Below are 22,914 nucleotides of genomic sequence, written 5' to 3' on the forward strand. Positions count from 1 at the left end.
TGTTAGCTCAGGGCAAATCTTCCTCACAAAAAAACAAATAAATAAAAATAAAGACTTTATTAATTTCAGAGAGATGAGGAGGCACTGGAGCGTTTGGAGCCGAGGACTGACGTGATCTGATCTGTGTTTCAACAGGAGGATCTCTGGGGCTGCTGAGCTAGGACTAGGATAGGGGCAAGGGTGGAAGCAGGGAGGCCAGTCAAGGGGAGAGAGGATGATGCTTAGACCAGGGTGACACCAGTGGAAGTGGGAGGGAGAGAGAGGATACTGGATACATTTTCACGGTAGAACCTACAGGATTTACTCATAGATCTCATATGGGATGTGAGACAAGGGAGTCAAGGGACCTTCAAGATCCCTCCATACCAATATATAAAGAAAAACACGAAATATTTAGATAACCAGAAAAAATAATATTTAATATATTATGAAAATAAATACTTAAACACTTCGCATAATCCCTACCAGTTTGAGCCACCAACTCTCCCAGCCATGCAGATCCGGGATGCGAGTCTCTCCACGGTCAGCCCCGCCCAGACCCCGCCCCTGGAGCCCAGGCTCCACCCCCGGCCGCCCTGGCCACACCCAGAGCCCACCTATCCGGGCCCGCCCTCGTTGCCGTGATGATAGCCGGCCAGGGCAGCGCACCGGCGGCCGCCTTGCCAGGCGGCAGCTGCTCCCGCGAGGCTTTGGTTGCTATGGTGATCGCTCGAGCAGGCCGCGCGTGAACTCTCGCCGCTGTGAACCCCGCCCAGACCCCGCCCCCGACGTCCAGGATTCGTCAGACGCCGCGGGTCCCTCGTGGCGCCGGTTGCCGTGGTGATCGGCGCCGCGAGCCCCACCAGGCCAGGCCTCGCTGAGTCCGAAGCTTTTGCAGCCGCAGCAGGTGAGTCCGCTGCCCGCTCTGTCCCACCCTCGGCCCACTCCAGTGAGGGGCGCGTCTCACGCCGTGGTCGGAAGGGTGCCGCGTCCCCTGCCCACCTCCCACCGCCATGACCTGAACGCGGCCTGCGCCCCGGGGCCTCCTCTTTGCCTGAGCGCCCACCCTGGGCCAGGCCCGTGCTGGTGCTGGAAGAGAGCCAGATCAGATTGGAGAAGATAGCAGGCCATGGTCAAGGCCACACTGGTGGGGGCAGGGGGCGGACAGGAGAGGGAGAGACAAGGCTGTGGAATAGGTGTGAGGAGCCCAGCGCTGGGGGAGATGAGGGCGTTTGGGGACGGCCTACCTAGGGCCTCATCCCTTAGAAACTAGGATCAGGGGACCCCTTCCCGTTCTACTCCCTCTCCCTGGGCTGTAGTGCACAGCCTGGCGTTGGTACCATGCCTCACTCGCACCCAGTGATAAGCTCAGAGAGGGACCACCGCTGGTGGGATGCCTGATAGGAGACGCAGGTCTTCTGGACTCCCAGGCAGGAATGTGGGCCATGCAGCACCCCCCTCCCTCCCCACCCCCCCACCCCCCCCCCACCCCCGCCAATACTGCCTGCAAATTGGTGAAAGAGATGACCTCTGGGAGGTAGTCCTGACAGAGCAGGAGGCTTGGATCTGTTTTTAAAGCTACTGAAAAGTTAGGCATGAACTTGCAGGTGAGTCCCCAGGGATTTGCACAGCTCCCTAACTCTCTTTCCCATGTTGGGTCCACAGGACTCTGGAAGGATGAGGTCCTCCCTGATGCCTTTTGGGCCTCCTGTGAGCCGGGACCGCGTCATCACCAGCTTCCCTAAGGTAGAGAGTCACTAGGCCAGCCCATTATGTGTGCACTGCTCTCCTGACACTATGTCCACATCCAGCTCCCCCACCTGCACTCCCCACCAGAAACAAGGCAGGTGAACTAGGGAGGCCAGTCCCTCGCCCACAGACCCCAGGGAGTTACCAGACTTCTCGAGAAGCTGGGGTACTTGGCATTGACTTGCCCAAGTTGGGCCAGCAAGTTAAGGGTGACACCAAGAGGCAGTATGCCATGAAGGTTAAGGGCATAGACTCTGCAGCCAGACAGTCCTGGTGTGAATCCTGACTCTGTCATTAAGCTGTGTGACTGTGGGCAAGTTACTCAACCTCTCAGAGCCACTGATACACAAGGATAATTCCTCTCACATCGGGTGTGTAGCTCATGGTAAACTGGAGCTCCCTTGCCTGAGTTGTGGTCGCTGTTGTTTTCATTATTATTATTACTGTTATCAAAACAGCACTCCAGTTTCCTGACGCCAAATCCAGGGTTCTCCCCGCTTACCATTCTGCCTTTGGTTCCTGCTGAAAACTCACCGCTCTCTTCCATCTGTATTAAAATCCGTTATTAATCACAGCCGGGAATGCAAATCAGTACAACCTCCTTAAAGGCAGTGGGACATTATTTCCCAGCACTGCAGATGCCCCTACCTTCTGATCCAGCCATTTGAGGCCAGGCATTGCAGCAATTTATAAAGCAGAAGGTCAGACACAACATAAATATCCTCAGACAGGGGCTGCTTAGACAGCGAAATGCTACTTCCTGACACAGACGTGAGGAAAAACAAGTGCGATGAGAGCCCAAGTAAATCTTTTTTTTTTTTTTGTGAAGAAGATCAGCCCTGAGCTAACATCCGTGCTAATCCTCCTCTTTTTGCTGAGGAAGACCGGCTCTGAGCTAACATCTATTGCCAATCCTCCTCCTTTTTTTTTTCCCCCAAAGCCCCAGTAGATAGTTGTACGTCACAGTTGCACATCCTTCTAGTTGCTGCATGTGGGACACGGCCTCAGCATGGCCGGAGAAGCGGTGCGTCGGTGCGTGCCCGGGATCTGAACCCTGGGCCGCCAGTAGCGGAGCGCACGCACTTAACCGCTAAGCCACGGGGCTGGCCCCCCAAGTAAATCTTTAAGTGAAAATGTGAGGAATGGAGCGTGTGTGTAGTGCACTCTTGTGTGCGAAAAAAGGAGAGGGGAGAAAAGAAATGTATGTGTTTGCTTATACATCCAGAAAATACCTCTGGAAAGATACGTAAGATCCTGCTGTCAGTGGTTGCCTCCATGTGGCTTGGGACTGGCGTGGAGGGAGAAATCCGCTCCACAGAGAGGCCTGTGTATCTTTTGAATTCTGTGCCCAGGCTGGTAGGGAGGAAGGAGGTGACCGTCAGCCCTGGGATTTGGGGTCTGCAGTCATTCCTCCTCCTCCCCTGTCTTCTGCCTCCCCCCTGGAGTTCTTTCTCCACACAGCCACAGAGAAAGCCTTGGTGCCTCAGACTCGTGGACAATTCTCCCAGGATTTTCCATCTCCTTAGAGGCCCAGGCAATTGCTTCCCTACAGAGCTTGACAGTGGCAACCAGGAATGACGGAGACTAGTGTTTAATGAGCCAAAAGGAAGGGAAGCGTGATTGGCACAAAACAGTCCAGGTCTCGTGGGATGAAGGATCCTGTTTACAGAGCAGAACAGGGAGGCTCGGAGAGGTAGGGAGGGCTGCTTGAAGTCACACAGCTGGGCTTGGTGGAGCCGGGACTTGACCCAGCCAGGACTTGACTCTGGCTGACTCCAAAGCTCTGCCTTTCCACTACCCTAGGAAGCAGCCTGGGGCATCTGTGCTGTTTCCACAGAAGGTGAGATTCTCCCCCGACTGCCTGTGGCAGTTAGGGGTCATAGGCCACTGCTGGCCAAGTTCATCCTGTGCCCCAGGGTCACACCACTTCAGACCTGAGAAATTTGCAGTCAGGTGGGGCAAGTCCTTCCCTTTACTCCCTTTACTCATTTTTTCTAATTATAAAACAAATGTGCATTTGACACGTGTCACAGCGTCCTAATAGCTGTGGACGTTTGTTGAGCTCTTAGTGTGTGCTAGGCTGGCTCTGTGCTGATGGCTTTACAAAGAGTATCTCATTTTTTGCCCCCAAGTCTGTGAGGTTTTATAGACAAGGAAATTAAAGCTCAGACATATTAGGCAACTTCCCAGGGTCACACAGCAGGTAAGAGTGGACACAGGTCTCCCTGACCCCAAGGCCGTGCTCTTAAACCACTGCCCAGTTCTGCATCCAAGAAATGTGGAAGACGGAAAGTGCCGTCCGGGACATTTTCCATGCACTTATATGCATATTTTTTTTTTAAAGATTTTATTTATTTATTTATTTTCCCCCCAAAGCCCCAGTAGATAGTTGTATGTCATAGTTGCACATCCTTCTAGTTGCTGTATGTGGGACACGGCCTCAGCATGGCCGGAGAAGCAGTGTGTCGGTGCGCGCGCGGGATCTGAACCCGGGCCGCCAGCAGCGGAGCGCGCACACTTAACCGCTAAGCCACGGAGCCGGCTCTATGCATATTTTTTTAAACAAAAACGGCATCAGAGATCCACAGAAGGTATGGGGAGATCTTGGAGCTAAAAGGGCCCTGACAGCCCACTCCTCATCTCACCCTGAGAGGACCAGAGATGACAGAGGCCTGCGACACGCCTGCAGCAAGGGCACGGCTGCCTGCAGTGAGAACCAGCTGAGTCCCCGCCTGGGCTCTTTGGTCTGGCCTGTCCCCTGCTGCTGCTCCTGGGAACTCACAAGACCCTGGAGTCTCAAGGCTACTGACAAGATAGAGACAGATGTGACAGTAGGATCAGGGGAAGCTAATGAGGCTGCCAGCCTGGAGGCTCGGGAGGGAGGGAATGCTGGGAAATAAGTCACCACCTCGCTGCCCTGCTTAGCTTCGCAGGATGATGGGCCCGCCTGTCTGTCTGTCTGTCTCTTTCCAGTGGTACATGCCAGACGCCTGCCTGCAGCTCAAGGAGCACTTTCACGGGCAGGTCAGTGCCGCCTGCCAGCACAGGAACATGGGCACTATCGGGTGAGTGCCGCCTCAGCCCAGGGTGCAGGACGTTGGGGGAGATGGCGGGAAAGAATGGGTGCATGAATGAACGTGTGAGGGAACAAATGAAACACTTACACAGGCAACCCAGTACAGGACTGAAGACGACCGGGAGTTCTGTCTGGCTGTCCTTAACACACCTCTGCCCTGTAGAACAGCTTTTCCTCCTCTCAGTCAGTTGGGCACATGATTTTTCAGCCTGAGGTCTCAGCACATGTCTATTTCTGGTGTCTGGAATGTCTTCCTACTTTTCAGGTCTCTGTAGAGTGTCAGGTCTGGGGGCCTTCTCTGAACCCCTCTCACGACCCCTGCCCCCAGCCTGAGCTGGGCGGGGCGGCCCTCCTGCGTGCTCCTGTGCCCCAGCCAGGAGCCAGACTGCTTGTCTGGATTCCTCACTAGACCTAGCCCATGAAGGCCAGGGCTGTGTCTGTCCTGTCTCTGCCCCCGTAGCACCTGGCACCGCCTTATTCCTGCCCCTGTAGCACCTGGCACCGCCCTGTTCCTGCAGCACCTGGCACCGCCTTATTCCTGCCCCTGTAGCACCTGGCACTGCCTGCACAGGGATCTTGCAACAGTCACTTCTTCTTATAACAAGCAGGGACAAGGGCCTGCTTTTGCCTTGTCCTGAGGAGCTCACAGTCTGCCCAGGGAGTCAGCTGAGCTCAGAGATGTGGGGAAGCCGCAACAGACGCCCAGCTCTGAGGTTCCCAAAGCGACACAAAGTGAGGCAGGGCTCAGGTTGGAATGGCTCAAGCAGCCGTGGTCGTGGGATGAGAGTAATGGCCCCAATTTGGGATTGCTGGTTCCATACAGGTGCTTCATGAAGATTATCTCCCTGAGCCTTCACAGCAGTGCTGGGACGTGGGGAAACTGAGGCACAGAGGGTACCCCCACAGTACCTCAGCAGCACCTTTACTTGTTCATCTGAAAAGTGAAGTCAGCGCCACCCTGTTCCAGAACTAGAGGCTGCCTGGCAGCAGAGTAGACCCAGCCCCTGCCCTCACAGACATGGCCAGGTGAGCTGCACCAGGTCACAGGTGACAGAGGTGCCCTCTTGCCGTCTGGTCAGATGTTTACCTGTTGAGCTTTGGCATGAGCTGCAGAAACTCTTAGACCATCATCACGAATCCCAGGACAGCTGCTGGGGGAGTGCAGGACACACACACCGTGAGGTGGCGGCTGCCCTCGGTGAACAGGGTCCCCAGAGAGCCCAAGAACCTCAGAGCCGATTTGCCTCAAGCCACAGCCCGGACATACAGACCTGAGTCCTGTCCGTGACATGCCACTCAGCCTGCCTGGCCCTTGCAGACCCCTCCAAGGAAGCGGGTGACAGTAGTGCCCTGGTCAGTGAGTGCCTGCTTGCGAGAAGCAGGAGCCCATCAGGCACACAGCCCCAGGGCTGGGTAGGACGTGCAGGGGCTCTGCCTCTGTGCCTGCGTCCCCTGCATATTGGTGCTGTGTGTGTCACCTCAGTGCGCTCCAGGTTCCTGGCTGCACCCCCCGGCTTGGACACAGCCCCACCTGGGGCTCTTCCGTCTGCTCCTTCCCTCAGCCTCTCCTCATGCCCATTTCTAATCCTCACACCAGGGACTTGGGTCCAGCGGGGTCAGGGGTACAGCCCCAGGGACAGCAGAGTCCCCAGAACAAATGCAGGCTCTCCTACCCTCCCCTTGGAGGGCTGGGGATGAGGATAGACAGTCCAGAGTGTCTCAGCAGGTGGCCCATCCCGTATCCAGTATTGAGGGGTGGCTCATGAGTGGGGAGCACAGGGAAGGAAGGGCCCGTGTGTATGAGGATGTCTTGTGACCATGCCTGAGAGCAACACGGCTGTATTCCTGACAGGCTGAAGCTCTCCAAGGTGGTTGTCGTCGGCGATCTCTACGTGGGCAAGACCAGCCTCATCCACAGGTGCGCCCACCGGCCACACCTCCCAGCAGCAGGTTGTCACACTTTTGCCTGCGAGGCCCAGAAAACATTGTTGTAGTCGAGGTCATGTGGCTGCTGGAAACTACACCCCATGGAGGGGGTGCAAGAAATCAGGGAGATGGCGGGGTCAGGCGGAGAGTGGCATCCCAGGAGCTTGGCATTGGTCACATTGTCCCCCTGGGGCCACGGGCTCACACCTCACTGCCCTTGCTGCAAATGGATACCCAGTTTCTCTGTCTCTGTCCCTGACTTGCAGTGCTTGCCATCTGGGCTGCTGCAGCCTCTCTTCCCCCACATAGTTCTCATCGGCTGTCCATCTGTCCGTCCATGTTCTCCATGGACCATCATCTCTTTAGCAATTCCCTGCAGGTGGACTTTTCATTGCCTCCAGACTCTCAGTGTCACGAGTGAAGCTTCGTGCACAGCCTCTCTCATGACTTCCTCGGCTCCCATAGGTTTTGCAAGAATGTTTTTGACCGTGACTACAAGGCCACCATCGGGGTGGACTTTGAAATCGAGCGCTTTGAGATCGCTGGGATTCCCTACAGCCTCCAGATGTAAGTTGCCATCGTGTTGTGCCATTCCCTGTGTGGCTCATGGGCAGGCTTCACCAGGACCCGTGGGAAAGGCCGCGGCGAGCTCCTCAACTGTGCCCTGTGGTGCTCAGCAAGGACCCGTCTGGGCAAGCAGCCCTGGCGGCTCGTGAGAAACTGGGCGTCCCTCGTTCCCCCAGGCCCTGGGTGCTCCCTCAGTCCTGACAGGTGACTCGTGTTGGTTGTGGGACCTGGGAAAGTCCTCATAGCCTGACATGCCCACCCTCCCCCATCCTCCCATGATGCCCCCACCTCCCCAGGTTCCGGCTCCGGGTTCCCGTTGTTCCTCCGCCTGGCCCTCTGTGATCTCACTTACCAGGCCAGCAGGGTGGCCTTTGGCAAGTCACTTCAGACCTGTGAGCCTCTGTTCCCATCTGGAAGATGGGCCAAAATTCACCCCACTGCCCTCACTTTGCTCCCGCTGCCTCTCCCCCTGTCTTCTTCCCTGCCAGACCCCATGCCTCTGCCTCTTGGTGGCCTATTGGCTTAGGCCTCTCCCCTCTAGTTTCCCTTAGAACAGCCCAGAGTCTCTCCCCTAGGCTCACGCTTTCCCACCAGAGCTCTGGACCTTGCCTTCCCTCTCCTCTGGTACCTGGAGGATGCTGCAGGCCTGCCCACATCTCCAGCCCTGCCCTCTCCTGCATGGCTCCCTCCCATCCCAGGCCCTCCTATGTGGACCCTTCCCCCTCATCACTCTCCTTCATGGCTGCCTCTGCCCCCCCCTTTCCTGCTGGCATTCACCAGGCCCCTGTCCTGGTCCCTTTTTCCCTTCCCTTCCTGGGGTTCACACCTGCTCCTCTGGTTTCATGCTCAATCCTCCATGCCCTGCCTGGGCTGGGCCTGGGGATCCATGGTAATCAGGATGGAGCTCAGCATCTCGTGGACCTCAGCTCCTAACTCTGTCAAGACAGTGCCCCCTTCTTTGAGGACAGCCCCAGTGCAGTCTGGAGCAAGATGGTGCCACTGAATCTCACTCAAGGGAGAGTACAGGGTCAGACCAGAGCAGAAGAGGCTGTGAAAATGCAAGGCTGCAGGACCGAGGGGATTTAGAGCCAGGAGAGCTGAGAAGAGCAAAGAGCTGTGCAGAGAGTGGCCTGTGGCTGGGTTCACATTGTGGCCATAGGCCATATGGAATTAGAGGGCCCAGGACAAGACAGGGATGCTGTCGTGGCTTGGCCTCTCATTGTCCTACCTTGAGGCCATTGCCAGCCACCCAAGTGTCCCTACCTCTAGGCTACCCTCCCAGCTCCCCACCCAGAGTCATCTTCAGATAAGTGAAAGAAAATATGAATGAATTAATGAAAGAATAGTGTCAAAAAGTTCGGCATCATGCTCGATCACTTGAGAAAATTTCAGACTGTTGATGTCTTATTCATGGCTTATCTACTTTTCAGTTTACTGAGAAAAGTTAAATTTTGATCTGTTGAGCTTTAAAAAGAGATGGATTTTCAGACTCAGTCTTACCTATTTTTCTCCTCTCTGGTTCTAAACCAGGACTGGTAGATCTCAGCATGTGCACCCCACTCTACTATACTGTGCCCATGGCAGACATCATTAATCGATTGTTGCATTCTTTTCCATGGAGCCAGGACTCAGCTTCTCCAGAGAGCCAGAACTAACTGATCAGAATCACCCAGGAGATGCAAACCGTGTCCCTGTTAGACACCCCCTCCCCCCACCTGGGGAGGTGAGCTTCCCCTCCACTGCAGTGAGGAATGTGAAGCCATGGCTTGGTGACACATGACCAAGTGCAGAGCCACAGCTGGCGGCTTGGCCTGGAGCCCCAGTCCTATTCACAGGGCCTCTTCTGCAGGTGGCCTTCCACATCTTCAGAGCAAGCACATCAGGGAGCACATTCTCTTTTTGAGTGGCATGGTCAGAGGGACTGAGCTACAACTCCCTCTATCTGGGCAGTGGAACTCCCAAGGCTGTGTCCCCCCACCGTGGGCATGGTGAATCCAGCCAGGGAATTCCCCTGTGGGGCACCCTAGGAAGGGATCATAAGGAATTGGGGGCTGAGGGACGGCTGGCTGGCAGCAGGCACTTCCTGAAGTCCATGCAGCTGGCATGGGCCCTCGGATCTGCCTGCCCCTTGTCCCCCATCCTGCTGGCTCAGACCACTGCAGTCGCTTAATCTGCCATCTCTCTGTTTCCCTTTCTCTCTCTGCCACCGCACAGCTGGGACACAGCAGGGCAAGAGAAGTTCAAGTGCATCGCATCCGCCTACTACCGGGGTGCCCAGGGTGAGCAGCTGGCTGATGGCAGTCGTGGGGCCCTCAAGCACGTGCAGCAGGGGGCTCCCCCCTGCACTCCACAATGAGAAGTGCAGGTGCTCTGTGCAGGCACCAGTGTGTCCTCTGAACACCACTCAGAACACCCCCTGGGCCAGTTCTCTGGGACGGAGAAGCTGCCTTCCAGCCAGGGCCGGTGCTGGCCTCGGCAGTCACACCCTTTAGGGACCCCGGGCTGGTGGGTGCTCCATGTAAGGCTCAGCCCCAGTTTCAGCTCAGAAAGACGCTCAGAGGGGGAAGTGCGTGTCCAGTGAGCCCAGAAAAGAAGTGCAGAGACAACTCCAGGAGGAGGTGGGAGAGAGGCTAGGCCTGAGGGGAGGAGCGGAGGTGACCACCGGAGGACTTCACCCCCAGGCGGGGGCAGTGCGGGGAGGACACCAGGCAGCATCAGCATAAGCTCCCTACTCCAGCCCCCCGTCCCAGGAAGAAGACAGAAAGAGGTTTCAGTGGGAGGTGGAAGAGAAATATCCACAGTAACCCAAATCAGGATCAGATTATGAGGCACAGCTATGTCTACACAGAACTGGTGTAAAACATCAACATTTTCGTTAAGATTTGAAAAAAGCAAAGACAGGAAACAAACCATGAGCCTCTCCACCGTGGGTTAAAATTCAGCTCTGCCACGTCCACTGTGGCCTTTCTCTTCTCTGGGGGGATGACACCTCCTGGGGATAAGTGATGTAAGGCACAGCACACCCCTGCAAACAGCATCCCCAGGCCACCATCCTGCCCTTCCTCAGTTTCCTCCTTCACTTCCACTCCCCTCCACTGGGCAGCGCTCCTGCAGCCTTCAGCCAAGGAGCAGAGGAAGGCCCTGTCCAGCCCTGCTCATACCATCGGGGGCCAGTAGACAGCAGGCCTTTCTGGAATGTCCTCCAAGTGGGGCTCCCCTCAGGACTCCAGCAGGGTCCTGGCCACTCAGGACCAGTGACAAGAGGAGCCGAGGGGGCTGTATCTCCCAGTTTTCTGCGCCACCCCCCCAGCTCCCCAGAAGTTGTTTCCCCAAAGCTGGTTGTCGCTAATCACCTTCACAGCCATAGCTGCTGTGGTGGAAAGTCTGCCCCGCGTCAGGCCCGGCACTCAGAGCTTTTAGAATAGCTGCTCTTGCTTAATCCTCAAGCAACCCTCAGAGCTAGAGGTATCGTCTCACCATGTCACATATGGGGAAACTGAGGCTCTCAGTGGTTAAGGCCCTCACTCAAGCTCCCTTAGCCATCAATGGCAGAGGGGAGATTTGAACACAGGAGCCCACGAGCTCCATGCCCACCTCATCTTGCCCCCTGGATTCCCCACTGTGGCTGGGAGGCTGGGTGTGAGTGGGAGAGGGAGGTGGGAGAGGGTCCTGAGGGGCAGCCATGGGGTGTCTCCTTCCCAGCCTCCTTCGTGGGTTCCAGGGCTGAGTGTCTGAGGGGCCACCCAGCATTTCTGTAGGAGCTGGGCTCCTCTCTGGGCTCCTCCTGGGGAGCAGGGAGCTGCCCGAGGGGACCCCACCATGTTTGCCTCACCTGTCTCTGACCTGGTTGTGGCTTTTCTGCATGTGTGCAGTGATCATCACGGCCTTTGACCTCACTGACGTGCAGACTCTGGAGCACACCAGGCAAGTCTGGGCTTTGCCTCCCCTAGGGTCCCCCTGGGCTCAGGAAGCTGCCTGGCAGGGATCCCCAACCCTGGGCCCATGGGCTGGGCCCCCGATGGTGGGTGTGAGTGACCAGATCGCTTGTCAGAACTGACTGCCCACAGGCCATGTACTATCCAGTATCCTCATTATCCTTCAAGATTTGCGCCTGTCTGCTGAGGGCAGGGCCAGCTCAGGGCGCAGCCAACGCAGTCACATGGGGGCCGGCGCTCAGGAGGGCCTGCACTCGCTTTAATGCTCTGCTGTTGCCGTCTTGAAAGCCTTAATACTTGTTGGATGAGGGACCTCGCATTTTCACTTTGTCCGGGGCCCTGCAAAGTACATAGCTGGTCCTGTCTGAACGGACGTGATTTGGCACTTGCTGTCTTGGGCAGAGCGCTGGTGAAGAGAGCTGGCCACATGACCAATTCCAGGAGGCATCCTACTTCTGCTGAGAATCTCCCAGCTAATGGACCAAAGCCCACTTCACCTCGCTTTTGTTTGGGGCATTCGCATCCAGCATCTCTCAAACCCTGTGAGGGAGGCTGGGGCGATGGTGGGTCAAGGTGCCCTCCCTGCACCTCCTGGCTCAGTGCTCTCAGCCCTAGGGAGGACCTGGGTCTGCACCCCTGTGCCCGGGCCCCTCTAGATGGGTGGGTGCCGTCCCTCAGCGTGTCTCCCCTCTGTGCATTCCAGGCAGTGGCTGGCAGATGCACTGAGGGAGAACGAGCCGGGCTCCTGCTTTGTGTTCCTAGTGGGAACCAAGAAGGACCTTCTGGTGAGCAGAGCAGAGCTGAAGGCCTGGGACAGCCTGGCCCTCCAGAAAATGCATCTGCTTTCAGCCCAAGCTTGGGGGATGGAGGGGGATTCTAACATGCCTAGATGGGAATTTGAAGACCGCAGGCCCAGGAGTGGAAAGTTAGGGGCACTTGAGTGGCCTGTGCTTGTCTCATCAGAGAGGGACAGCTGGCACTCAGACTTGTCTGGGACCGCTGGGGTCTCACCCCCGGGCAGGCATCCCCCACCCTTGCATGGGGCTCCCCAGTCCAGGGTGAGACGGGGAGGAAGGAGGCACAGTGGGAAGCAGGCAGCCACCTACCCCAGGCACCTTCCCGCAGGAGGGCCCGGGAAGCTGGGTCAGCAGGGCCGCTTCTCCCAGTCAGGGACGGCGTGTGAGCAGGCGGAAGCGGAGGCCGTGCGCCTGGCCAACGAGATGCAGGCCGAGTACTGGTCGGTGTCAGCCAAGACAGGTGAGTGGGCGCGGGGCTGTCACCATGGTGGGCATGGGGCCAGCAGTGGGAGGCTCGCGTGTTTCCTTCTGTGACTCTATGGTGTGCCCGTGTCACAGCTAGCTGTGCTGGAGCATGCTGTCTGAGTGGAATCTCCTCGTCTCTAGGGGGGACTGGGAGCCCTGCCTCGGGGACGATAGGAATAGTGATACCTGGCCCTGTGCCACCGTGTTCTCTAACGAAACCACCCCCTGCCCATGAGGCAGGTCCATTTTATCCCTGTGAAGTCACTTCCAGGGTCACAGGGAGGAAGTGGCAGGGCTGGGGCTGGAACGCAGCCCTCTCCTGTAACACTGCACCGTCCTGCCCCTGACCTGTGGGTGCCAGGTGGGAGGACCACCAGGTACAGAGAAGGCCCTGGTAACTGGGGGCTCCCGTCCCTTCCCTGGGAGTCACCATGGAAGACACTGAAACATCACTCACAGTCCCCTAGCCCTCATCCATATCCCACCCGATCTGTCCCCGCACCCTGGGCCCAAGCCCCTGAGCCGCCTTTACCCATAGGCCACTGCTTACGCGGCCCCGGCAAGATGCCACGTCTCCGAGCCTCCGTGTCCTTCTCCTCGGGGAAGCAGGGTGATGCTGTTCATCTCGTTTTACTTTTAACGGAAAAACATGTTTTAAATTACAAAAGCCATAAATACTCACTGTGAAATATTAGAAAATGCAGAGAAGCAAAGAACAAACTGAAAACACAGGTTGTTGGGGGGATGAAAGGAATAATATGCAGTGCCTGGCACAGAGTAGCCCCCAGGGACTTGAGGACTCAGGAATTACGCCCGGTAGTCCTTGCCCCAGATGAGGGGCCACAGTGGACATCTGGCCAGGGACTGGGTGAGGCGGCGGCGGGAGCACTGAGGATAGACGCCGCAGGTGGAAGCGCCGCCTCTAGCCCAACACAAAAATGTGGTAGTGCCAAAGGCCTGGTTCCCTCTGCTCCCTCCTGACGTGTCCCCGGTGCCCTATGAGAAGCTGCTTTCTTATCAGAGTAACAGCACTTACACTGAGAGCCGCCTATGGGCCAAGCAGGATTGCCCTGTGCAGTTGTACAGGTTGGTAGCTGCACAAGAGCAGCGTGCATGCCAGGGACTGGAGCTCAGCCCTGTGCCCGGATGGGCAGCCTCCTCCACCTGAAGGAGGATGCACAAAGGTTCCACAGGGGGAGCCAGTGGCACCTTAATTCTCATGGCTGCCCACTGGACAGGTGCTCAAAAGTTATAAGAGAGCAGGTATCCTTCTGATTGCTACATGTCCCAGCCTGGCCTGCAGGAGGTGCTCAGCAGTGCCTGGTTAGAAGAGTAGACTATGCTGGGAAACCAAGGCTCAGAGATCTGAGGGAGCGGCTGGGGCGGATGTCTGGGTTGAGAGGAGGCTGGAGCCAGGTGGGAAGCCAGGCCAGCCCCTTCCCTCACTCTGCTGCCCTGGGCAGCCCAGAGGTGGGCCACCCTGGCCCCCACACCCCCCCAGCTCCCACCCAAATGCGCGTGCGGGCAAGGGCAGAGGCGGACGGGGTCACAGTGTCCCGTGGGCCCACAGGGGAGAACGTGAAGGCTTTCTTCAGCCGCGTGGCTGCCCTAGCGTTCGAGCAGTCGGTGCTGCAGGACCTGGAGAGGAGGAGCAGTGCCCGGCGCCAGGTCGGCGATGGAGACCTCATCCGTGCGTACAGGCGGCTGGCTCGGGGCTGGGGAGCAGGCCTGCGGCCTGAGATCCACATCCACCATCCTCCCGTCCCGAGACGCAGCCATTCCCTTGACTTGTCACCCCCTGCTGTCCTCTCTGGGCTGTCCTTTTTCCCCTCACTCTGACCTCGGGCCTGTAGCCTCCCTGACCCTGCCTGCCAGCCCAGACTCCCTCCCTGGCTCTCCTTGTCCTGCTGGCAGCCTCCTCATGGGCCAGGCTGGGCTTCCTGGGCTCCGTGGACGTGTCCTGGCTTTGGCTCTCCTAGTCTGTGCCGTTGCCCACTCTGTCCCACCACCAGAATGCATCCTGGGCCTCTCAGCCTGTGCCAGGTCATCAGGCCTTGAACGAGAGGCCCAGCAGTTGAAGCTCACGGCTCTGGCTGGCAGAGTCACCAGCGGGTCCCAGCGGGGGGCCTGCCCAGTGTCAGCTGCAAGTGCTTGGTTGACACCCAGTGACTTCTCCCCTCCCTGCAGGAGTGGAGGGAAGTCCACCCGAGACCCAGGAGAGCAAGAGGCCGTCCGCCCTGGGTTGCTGTTAGCTGAGGCCTGCGTCAGAGGCCTCCACTCCCCACACGCGCACAGACAGTGCCTTCCGTGACTGGAGGGGTGACGTGGATCCCAAGCTCTGCAACGTGACTGTCCACCCACTGTGCTGAGCCCCAGCACTCAGCCACTTCTGTTTAGTGGCTCAGGAGCCAGGAAAGGCCCCCTCACACTGCCCAGTTGGTGGGAGCACTGTGGTGATCATCTGGAAGACCAGTCACACCTCCAGAGTTGCCAGACAGTCCCCTCTGGCCTTGAGACACTTGTGCCCCATGGCCCACAGCCCTCGCCCTCAGCACACATCAGCAGTCCACTTGGACACTCTTCCCCAGCTTTCCTGAGTTGGCCTCAGAATCCTTCTCATCTCAGTGGTGCAGGCAAGCAGGACTTATCAGAGTTGGCCATGAGGGAATGCCCACCTACCATCCCTGCTTGGGCCTTTTCTGTCATCAACAGGACTTGCAGTTCTGGGCCTCGGAGCCCCAGACCTCACTGTCCACTCTCCCTCTGCCACAGACTCATGAGGTCCCTGGACAGCCCTGCCTCTCTGGAGGAGGATGGACGAGAAGGTCTCTCAGGCCCCTTCTGGCCGAGGGACCGTCTCTGGCTCCCCCATGATCGCCAGGTCCTGCCCTCCTGGTCAGTGGGCGAGGATAGGCAGAATAGGCCACTCGTGCCCACCTGGACAGTGAATTTCCCCAGCCGTGCTGCAGGAGGAAGACTGCCCAACTGTCCCCGGGGGAACTTGCTGCTACATCCCATGTACGTGTCACTGCCTGGCTCTGCCACCAGCAGCAGTCACCCAGACTCTCCTGGCCTGGCACCCACTGTTGCCCCCACCACCTCTCTCTCCCACCAGCCTGCACAGGAAGGGCCTGGGGCCAAGAAAGCGCTGGGCCTTTCTTGTCAGGACCTTTGTGATGGTCCAGGACGCATCTTTGGAGGACATCCAAAGTCCTCCGGAGTCTAGCGTGCTCCCTGTCTCCACCACCCACTCCTGCACACTCCCCCCCCCCCCCAGTTCCCGCCCAGAGTGCCCTGCCCTCCTCCATGCCCATCATGTTGCTCCCCAACCCGCCCCACACCCCACAGCCCTGGGTTTGCCCTCTCATCCTCGCCCACCTCGTGCCATAGGCTGGTGGGCACGTCTGGCCTCCCACCTGCTTCTTGTAGACAGCGAGCGTTTTTTGGGCAGCCTTGCTGGTCAGCGCCATCTTCTGGTGTCTCAAACAGTGCCTGGCACACTGCAGGCGCCCGGTGGATGCTCATCGGCTCACAGCGATTGCCAAATATCATTGCAGAGGAACACTGGCATCTTCTGTTCATTCCCCTTTCACCACATTTTTAGCTCTCTTTTTTTTATAGATATGAAAAAATACTTCTTTATATAAATCATTCTTAAAGCAATTACGTTCATGCTTATTGTAAAACAAGACAGTGCAAAGCTTTGTATAAAATGCAAAGTGGAAGTCCCCCTCCAGTCAGTGGCACTCCCTGGAAGGAAGCGTTAACAGCTGGTAGGATTCCTTCCAGACTGTTCCTACACGAGCTTGTTTGCTGTTTAAACAGAATGACCTCTCGCCGCACCTGCTGCCTGGCAGCCTGCGTTTTTGATGACCTGCCGAGGAGCCCTCACTGTGGGCGCACGCTGAGCCTGCTGGTTCCTTTGGCAGCTGCCAGTTATCCTTCGTGTGGCTGGCCCATAGTCCGCCTACCCTGCCCCGTATGTGGGCCATTTGGTTTGTGTCCAGCTTTTAGCTTTTACCAAGGTGCCACAGTGACCATCCTTGTGATTACAGCTTTGCACACTCCAGATTCCCCAAAGGGGCCTTGCTGGCCCTTCTGTGGACTGTGGCCCCGGCTCAGTCCACTGGACACAGTCTCGGGTGGCAGGCCGCATTGGGGGTACATCAGGACCAGGTTTGCAGCACACGGCAGGAAGTGTCGCAGGATGGAAGAGCCCGCCACAGTAGGCTGGTGCTCTCCACGGCTCCTCCCCTCTCCCCTTCAGGCCCAGGACGGGGGAGGGGGGTGCAGTAATGATGCCCTGCTATTACTAGCTCCTTGGCTAGAAACATGCTGTCTCCTGTGCTCCCACCCTCTGTAAATGGCCGTTGATTAAACTCTCCCTGTGTTGCCCGCTGTGTGTGCTCAGTTGTTTCCCACCGTTGGTGTGGCGTCTCCTCCATCAGTATCACTTCAGTGTGGTCCCACTGATAGGACAAGTCACCAAAGACATTCCCAGCAAACACCTCACGATTAGGCCGTAAATTTCTGCAGGGACCCAGGACCGCGTGCAAGTGCTTCAGAAACGTCTTGTCCCTCTGCCCTGTCCCCCCGCCTCCCTGCTCTCTGAGCCCGCCCGGCTCTTGCCTGGCGTTCACGGCTCCTCACAGTCCCTGGCCCACCCCGCAGGGCCCCCATGCTCCAGCCCCTGTCCTCAGGCCCCTCCGCTCCTGTCACGACGCAGTCTTCACAGGTGCCGGGCCCTGTTCCGGGCCCTGTGGCTCAGGCGCCTCTGCTCCAGGAGGACTTTGTGGGCACCCCCACAACTCTTGCAGCACTTGATACCTTTGGGTGTGGTGGTCCATCTCTGGGCTTTCTCCCCTACTCGTGGGACCTCAAGAGCCAGGATGGTGACCTTGTGACCTCTTCTCCCCAGCACCTCCTGGAGGAAGGGCCCACGATAGGTGCTCAGTAGATGTGTAAGGGAGGCAGGAAGGTTGCTGGCTACTCCCAGCAGACGTATTTCACTCTGATCCAAGATGCCCCCTGCTCGAACCGTAGACCTGCCTGGGGAACAATCCTGTGTGTGGCTCTCCTCAGGGGCCCGAGATGGACGTGCCTCACTGCTCACTCAAAGGCCCCTGAAGTCCTGTCTGGAACAACCAGTGAGGGCTGTTACGGGCTCAAGTGTAAGTTCTGTTCTTAGGAGGAGCTTGGTAAGAGCCAGCCACAGAAAATTCCAGAGGAAAGCTTTGCAAATCTAGGGAAGGAGCCTCATGCAAAGTGGAGAGCGTCTGGACACAGGAAAGAATTGGACCTGGGATGTGGGGGCAGGAGAGTGTTTGGGTTATTTATAGCTATGTAACAAACCACCCCAAAACTTAGTTGCTTAAAGTAACAACTATTTATAATTTCCCATGATTCTATGATTTGACCTGCAGTTCTGCTCAGTGGTTGGTGGCTGGGGCCCTGGAATGACTGTCCAGTGGCCCAAAATGTCCTTGCTCCTATGGCTGGCAGTTGGTGTGGCATCTGCCTGGGTGTTTGGCAAGGCCTCTCCACATGGCGGCTTGGACTTCCTCACAGCATGGTGGCTGGTGTCAGAGGAGTGTTCCAAGAGTACAGGCCCCAGTGGGTGTGTGCTCATCAAGCCTCTGTTTGCATCACACTTGCTACAATGGAACATTTTGGCCACATGTCCCATTGGCCAAAGCCCCAACGCAGGGTGGGAGGGGACTACATAAGGGTGTGAATTCTGGTAGAAACGACTCACTGGAGGCCACGACAGGGAACTGGAGGTGGCGGGGTTGGGGGGAGAGCGGCGAGAGATGAAGGGCTCTGGCAGTTTCTGCTTCCCCTCTGTCCTGTGGCACGGAGAGGCCTTTCTTGCCGTGGAACAGCCGCTTACCCAGACCTCTGCCAATGAACTTGACGTCGAGGTGCTTCCACGGGGAAGCCTGCTTTGGCCTCCTCCGCAGACCAGGGCACCTTTCATCCGGTCTCCTGACCGTCAGCGGCCTCAGCGGCCTGCCTTGTTCACTGCTGCGTCCCAGCACCAGCCCGCCAAGAATCTGAACGCCTGAGTGACTCAGTCACGTGGTGCAGCCTCACATGATTTATATACAACTGGAACTTTCCATTTTGGGTCCCAGGAGAGGGAGGCAGGAGCGGTGGTCACCCCTGACCCCAGCAGGCACCACTCCAACTCACTTGCCATGGAAACTCTGGCCCAGCATTCCTACAGCAGGGGCCGTCCAGGAGTGGGGCAGGCCTCTTGGAGGAGTAGCAAGGACCCCCCTTTACTGAGCACTCAGTGTGCAGAGAAGATGCTGTTTAATCACAGCAACCCTGTGGGCTGTGTATCCTGACCCTCCTGTCCCATCTAACAGGTGAGGGGACCAGGCACAGGAGCAGAAGTGATGGGATGCATCTGAGCACCTTCTCCTCCGAATTCCTGGTCCCTCCTCTGCCTCCGCCCCTCATCCCAGCTTGGGGCCTGATCCCAGTGCGAATCCCACTCCAGGCAGCCTCGCCCGTGGGCACTGTGTCCGTTACATGTGTGTCCCCAGTCAGGTGGTCCCAGCACTCTGCAGCCCAGGGTTGTGACCCTGAAAAGGGGTTTATTTACATGGCCCCAACCACACCCAGCCCTCCTCAGGGTCCCCAGCAGAGCCAGAAATGAGCTCATCAATGCCTTCCCCCATGGCAGCCTCCTCCCTGAGCCCCCACGGTTTCAGTCAGTCCTTCTCCAGCCCCCACAGCTTGTACTGAAGGCTCTGCAGTGACCTAGAGCAGGGCGCTGGCTCTCAGCCTCCTTAATCTTATGCCCCGGGAGCCTGCTTGCCCCCCCTGCCCCCAGCCCTACTGCAGCCCCTGGAGGGGAGGGGAGACCACCATCCATTCAACTCCCATTCTGACCTGGGGATGGGAGAGGAGCCACTGCAAGACTAACCTTACCCTCCAGAGGGACCCAGGGCATCTTAAGCCAGGGACCTAAGGTTACCTAAGATCTAGGGAACTGGAACACAGAGACGACAGAGGATCAGTTACATTCACATGTTCACACGAATAAGAATTAGTGAACCTGAGAGAAGGCATGGGGTGGAGGGAGCTTTCAGAAGAAGCAGCACACAGCTCAGTGAGGGCCCTCCTCTTCTGAGGGAGAAGGGGCTCCTCGAGACCGGGGGGCCCTGAGCACACTGTCACCCAAGAAGCCTGCAGCTTCAGGCACTGCCCTGAGATGAGACACCCTCCCAGCAGCTCCCCGGGCTCCCCTGCCATCTGCTGTGGCCTCTGAGTGTCATCTCCCATATGTCGGGCCTGCCCCTGAGGAAAGTTGATCGGCAGATGGGAAGTGTGGCTGTCACACCGCCTCCTTCCAGGCAGTGTAGATCCTTCCCAGCCTCCAGCCCCTCGTCCAGACGCCTCCCCTGCATGCAGGGCCACCAGCCACGTGTCTGAGCCTGCGCCCCAGGCTGGTCCAGGAGTGGTGCCTCCTGTCCCCTCTACCCACAGCCCCTTCACTCCACTTGCTCTCCACTCCATCCTCAGGGATAAACGGTGGGTGGATTGGGAAGCAAAGCAGCCCCAGGGCTCCCTCATCCCCCACAGGTGGGTGGCCAACCCTGGCCAAAGGGTGCTCTGGGCCTCTGACCACTAGAAGCCACAGCCTGGACCATGTCACTGGCCATGGCTTCCAGAACAAGCTCATCTTGTCCTGGCCCCTTCGCTCTCTGTGAAAGCTGGGAATGGCAGCCAGGACACTCCGCTGGGATTCCCCCGGCTGTAGGGGCCTCATCCATAATTGATTTCGCCAGAGGTAGGTGGAGTTACAGCTTGCGGCGGGGGGGGGGGGGGGGGGGGGGCTGGGAGGGAAGGCCCGCACCCTCACTCATTCGGAGCCCTTGGCTAGGGAAGTCCCACAAAGATCTCTGCTCCCCACTCTGCGCTGGGGGCTGGGGGCCTGGAGGAGAGCCCAGCCAGGCACTGCCCAGCACAGCACAAGCAAGCAGGAATAAGAACAGCTGTATCGATTGCCCCAGATTTCTGATCTCGCCTGCAGCTCTCTGGGGCTGAGAGATAACAGATGAGGGATGACAGATGCGGGTCACGTGGCCACATCCCGCTTGAAGGGAGCCCTCCTATGGCCTCTGGCCCCCAAAGAGGGTAGAGATGAGGGTACAGACAGGGCAGGAAAGATGGGAGAAAAGCCCCAGGCTTTCGAGTCCGCCTCAGGTAGGTCTTCAGGCAGAAAGCCCTGCCGTCTTTACAATGCCACGTCTGACAATCCCACCTGACGGCACGGTGGTCAGGAGCACGGATTTGGAACTGGGGCAGGCTGGCCTCAAGTCTGAGCCCCCCACTTATTGCTGTGTGACTGGGGGGTGTCACTGTCCCTCTTTGAGCCCCTTCCCCTGCCTCTTGCCCAGATGATGGCTGTGAGGGTAGAAGGAAGTCACATCTTTGGAGCCCCTAGCTCCAGGCTGGGCAGCTGGTGAGCACTGGGTGGACGGGAGCCCTGAAGGCTGTGTGACTCTACAGGCAGTGCCACTGCACCCACTCACATGGTGCCCTTGTGTGAATTAGAAAAAGGCACCCATGCAGTTCCTCCAAAAGTTAAACATAGAATTGCATATGACCCAGAAATTCCATTCCTAGGTACATTCCCCAAAGAATTGAGAACAGGGACTCAAACAAGTATGTGTACACATATGCTCAGAGCACCATTATTCACACTAGCCAAATGTCCACCAACAGAAGAATGGATAAACAGAATGTGGTATATCCATACAACAGAATATTATTCAGCCTTGAATGAAGTACCGATACATGCTACAGCATGGATGAACCTTGAAAACAGTATGCTGAGTGAAAGAAGCCACACACAAAAGGCCACATATTGTATGAGTCTATTTATATGAAATGTCCAGAGTAGGTGGATGCATAGTGACAGAAAGTAGATTGGTGGTTGTCAGGGGCTGGAGAGAGGGGGAAATAGGGAGCAACTGCTTAACGGGTGTGGGGTTTCCTTTCGGGAAGATGAAAATATTGTTTAATTAGATACAAGTTGTGGTTGCACAATGTTCTGAATGTATTAAATGCCTCTGAATTGTTCACTTTAAATGGTTAATTTTAGGGGCCGGCCCCGTGGCTTAGCGGTTAAGTGCACGCACTCCGCTACTGGCAGCCCGGGTTCGGATCCCGGGTTCGGATCCCGGGTGCGCACCAACACACCGCTTCTCCGGCCATGCTGAGGCCGCATCCCACATACAGCAACTAGAAGGATGTGCAACTATGACATACAACTATCCACTGGGGCTTTGGGGGAAAAAAAAAAAAGGAGGAGGATTGGCAATAGATGTTAGCTCAGAGCCGGTCTTCCTCAGCAAAAGGAGGAGGATTAGCATGGATGTTAGTTCAGGGCTGATCTTCCTCACACACACACAAAAATAAGTAAAAAATAAAAAAAAATAAATGGTTAATTTTATGTTATGTGAATTTCACCTCAATTTAAAAGAAAGCACTCCTTGCTCAAGGCATTTGATATCCATCTGTTAGAAAACTGCCATTACAAACTGATTTTTGTAAGAACAAGACATCTTTTTGCGATTGCTGTCACCAACAGTAATCATATCTACCCGTCTAAGCTGGGAACAGTATCCCCTTTGATGTGTGCCCTTGTGCAGTGTACATCCTGCCCAACTGTAGCTGGCAGATCTGCTCAGGAAGCAGGAGGACAAGGGTGGCCAGTCTTTTTTTAAATGAACAAATGCACGTTTGAAGGATAAGTCAGTCCCTTCCTAGTTTCACACTAATGGGGCCTTCTGACTTCAGAATGATGCAAAGAACACAGGCTCTGAAGCTGGAGGACTGGGTCTGAAATCTGCCCACGGCTGAAGGGCTAGATGACCTGGGAACATGTCTTTATCTGTGAGGTGGGGGTGAATCCCAGGGCTAGTGGAAGGATTGAAGGAGATGCTAGAAAAATGCTCATCCTTACCCCTCAGTGAGCAGGACCATGGGCTGCTCCCACCCCAGGCCGGGGACCCAGGGGCCTACTTAACTTATCCCCAGGGATTTTTGTTTTTTAATATAACAGCTTTATTGAGATATAATTCACATACCACACATTTCACTCATCTCAAGTGTACAATTGAATGGTTTTTAGTATATTCCCAAGGTTGTGCAACCATCACCACTATCTAGTTCTAGAACATTTTCAAAAAGAAAATCAATGGCCATTAGCAGTTACTCCCTGTTCCTCCCATCCCCCTATCCATAGGCCACCACCAACCTACTTTCTATTTCTATAGATTTGTCTATTCTGGACATTTCATGTAAATAGAATCATACAATATGCCGTCTTTTGTGACTGGCTTCTTTCACTTAGCATAATTTTTTTAAGGTTCATGCATGTTGTAGTTGTGTCAGTACTGCA

The 22,914-nt window shown here is 56.6% G+C and overlaps 1 protein-coding gene across 4 annotated transcripts; it reads left to right on the plus strand.

The window, feature by feature from the left end:
- Positions 1–676: 676 nt before the first annotated feature.
- On the plus strand, positions 677–15,798 carry RAB36 (RAB36, member RAS oncogene family). Of its 4 annotated transcripts, none has more exons than XR_015549919.1 (11): positions 677–886; positions 1,645–1,725; positions 4,702–4,793; positions 6,657–6,722; positions 7,196–7,297; positions 9,512–9,576; positions 11,170–11,225; positions 11,940–12,017; positions 12,358–12,489; positions 14,065–14,184; positions 14,682–14,704. XR_015549919.1 is itself a non-coding variant. In XM_087423840.1 (11 exons), exons 2-11 carry the CDS (start codon positions 1,657–1,659, stop codon positions 14,744–14,746), a joined length of 804 nt encoding a protein of 267 aa, XP_087279966.1. In that variant the 5' UTR covers positions 677–886; positions 1,645–1,656; the 3' UTR covers positions 14,747–15,798. The 4 variants fall into 4 exon arrangements, 3 of the variants coding, with proteins under 3 accessions (XP_087279966.1, XP_087279967.1, XP_087279965.1); XM_087423840.1 differs by having other exon boundaries at positions 12,399–12,489; positions 14,682–15,798; XM_087423841.1 differs by lacking the exons at positions 677–886; positions 1,645–1,725 and adding an exon at positions 5,628–5,830 and having other exon boundaries at positions 12,399–12,489; positions 14,682–15,798.
- The last annotated feature ends 7,116 nt before the right edge of the window (positions 15,799–22,914 follow it).

Source organism: Ceratotherium simum, chromosome 35 (genome assembly GCF_057802395.1).
Source record: "Ceratotherium simum simum isolate JZ-2026a chromosome 35, ASM5780239v1, whole genome shotgun sequence".
Classification (NCBI taxonomy): Eukaryota; Metazoa; Chordata; class Mammalia; order Perissodactyla; family Rhinocerotidae; genus Ceratotherium; species Ceratotherium simum.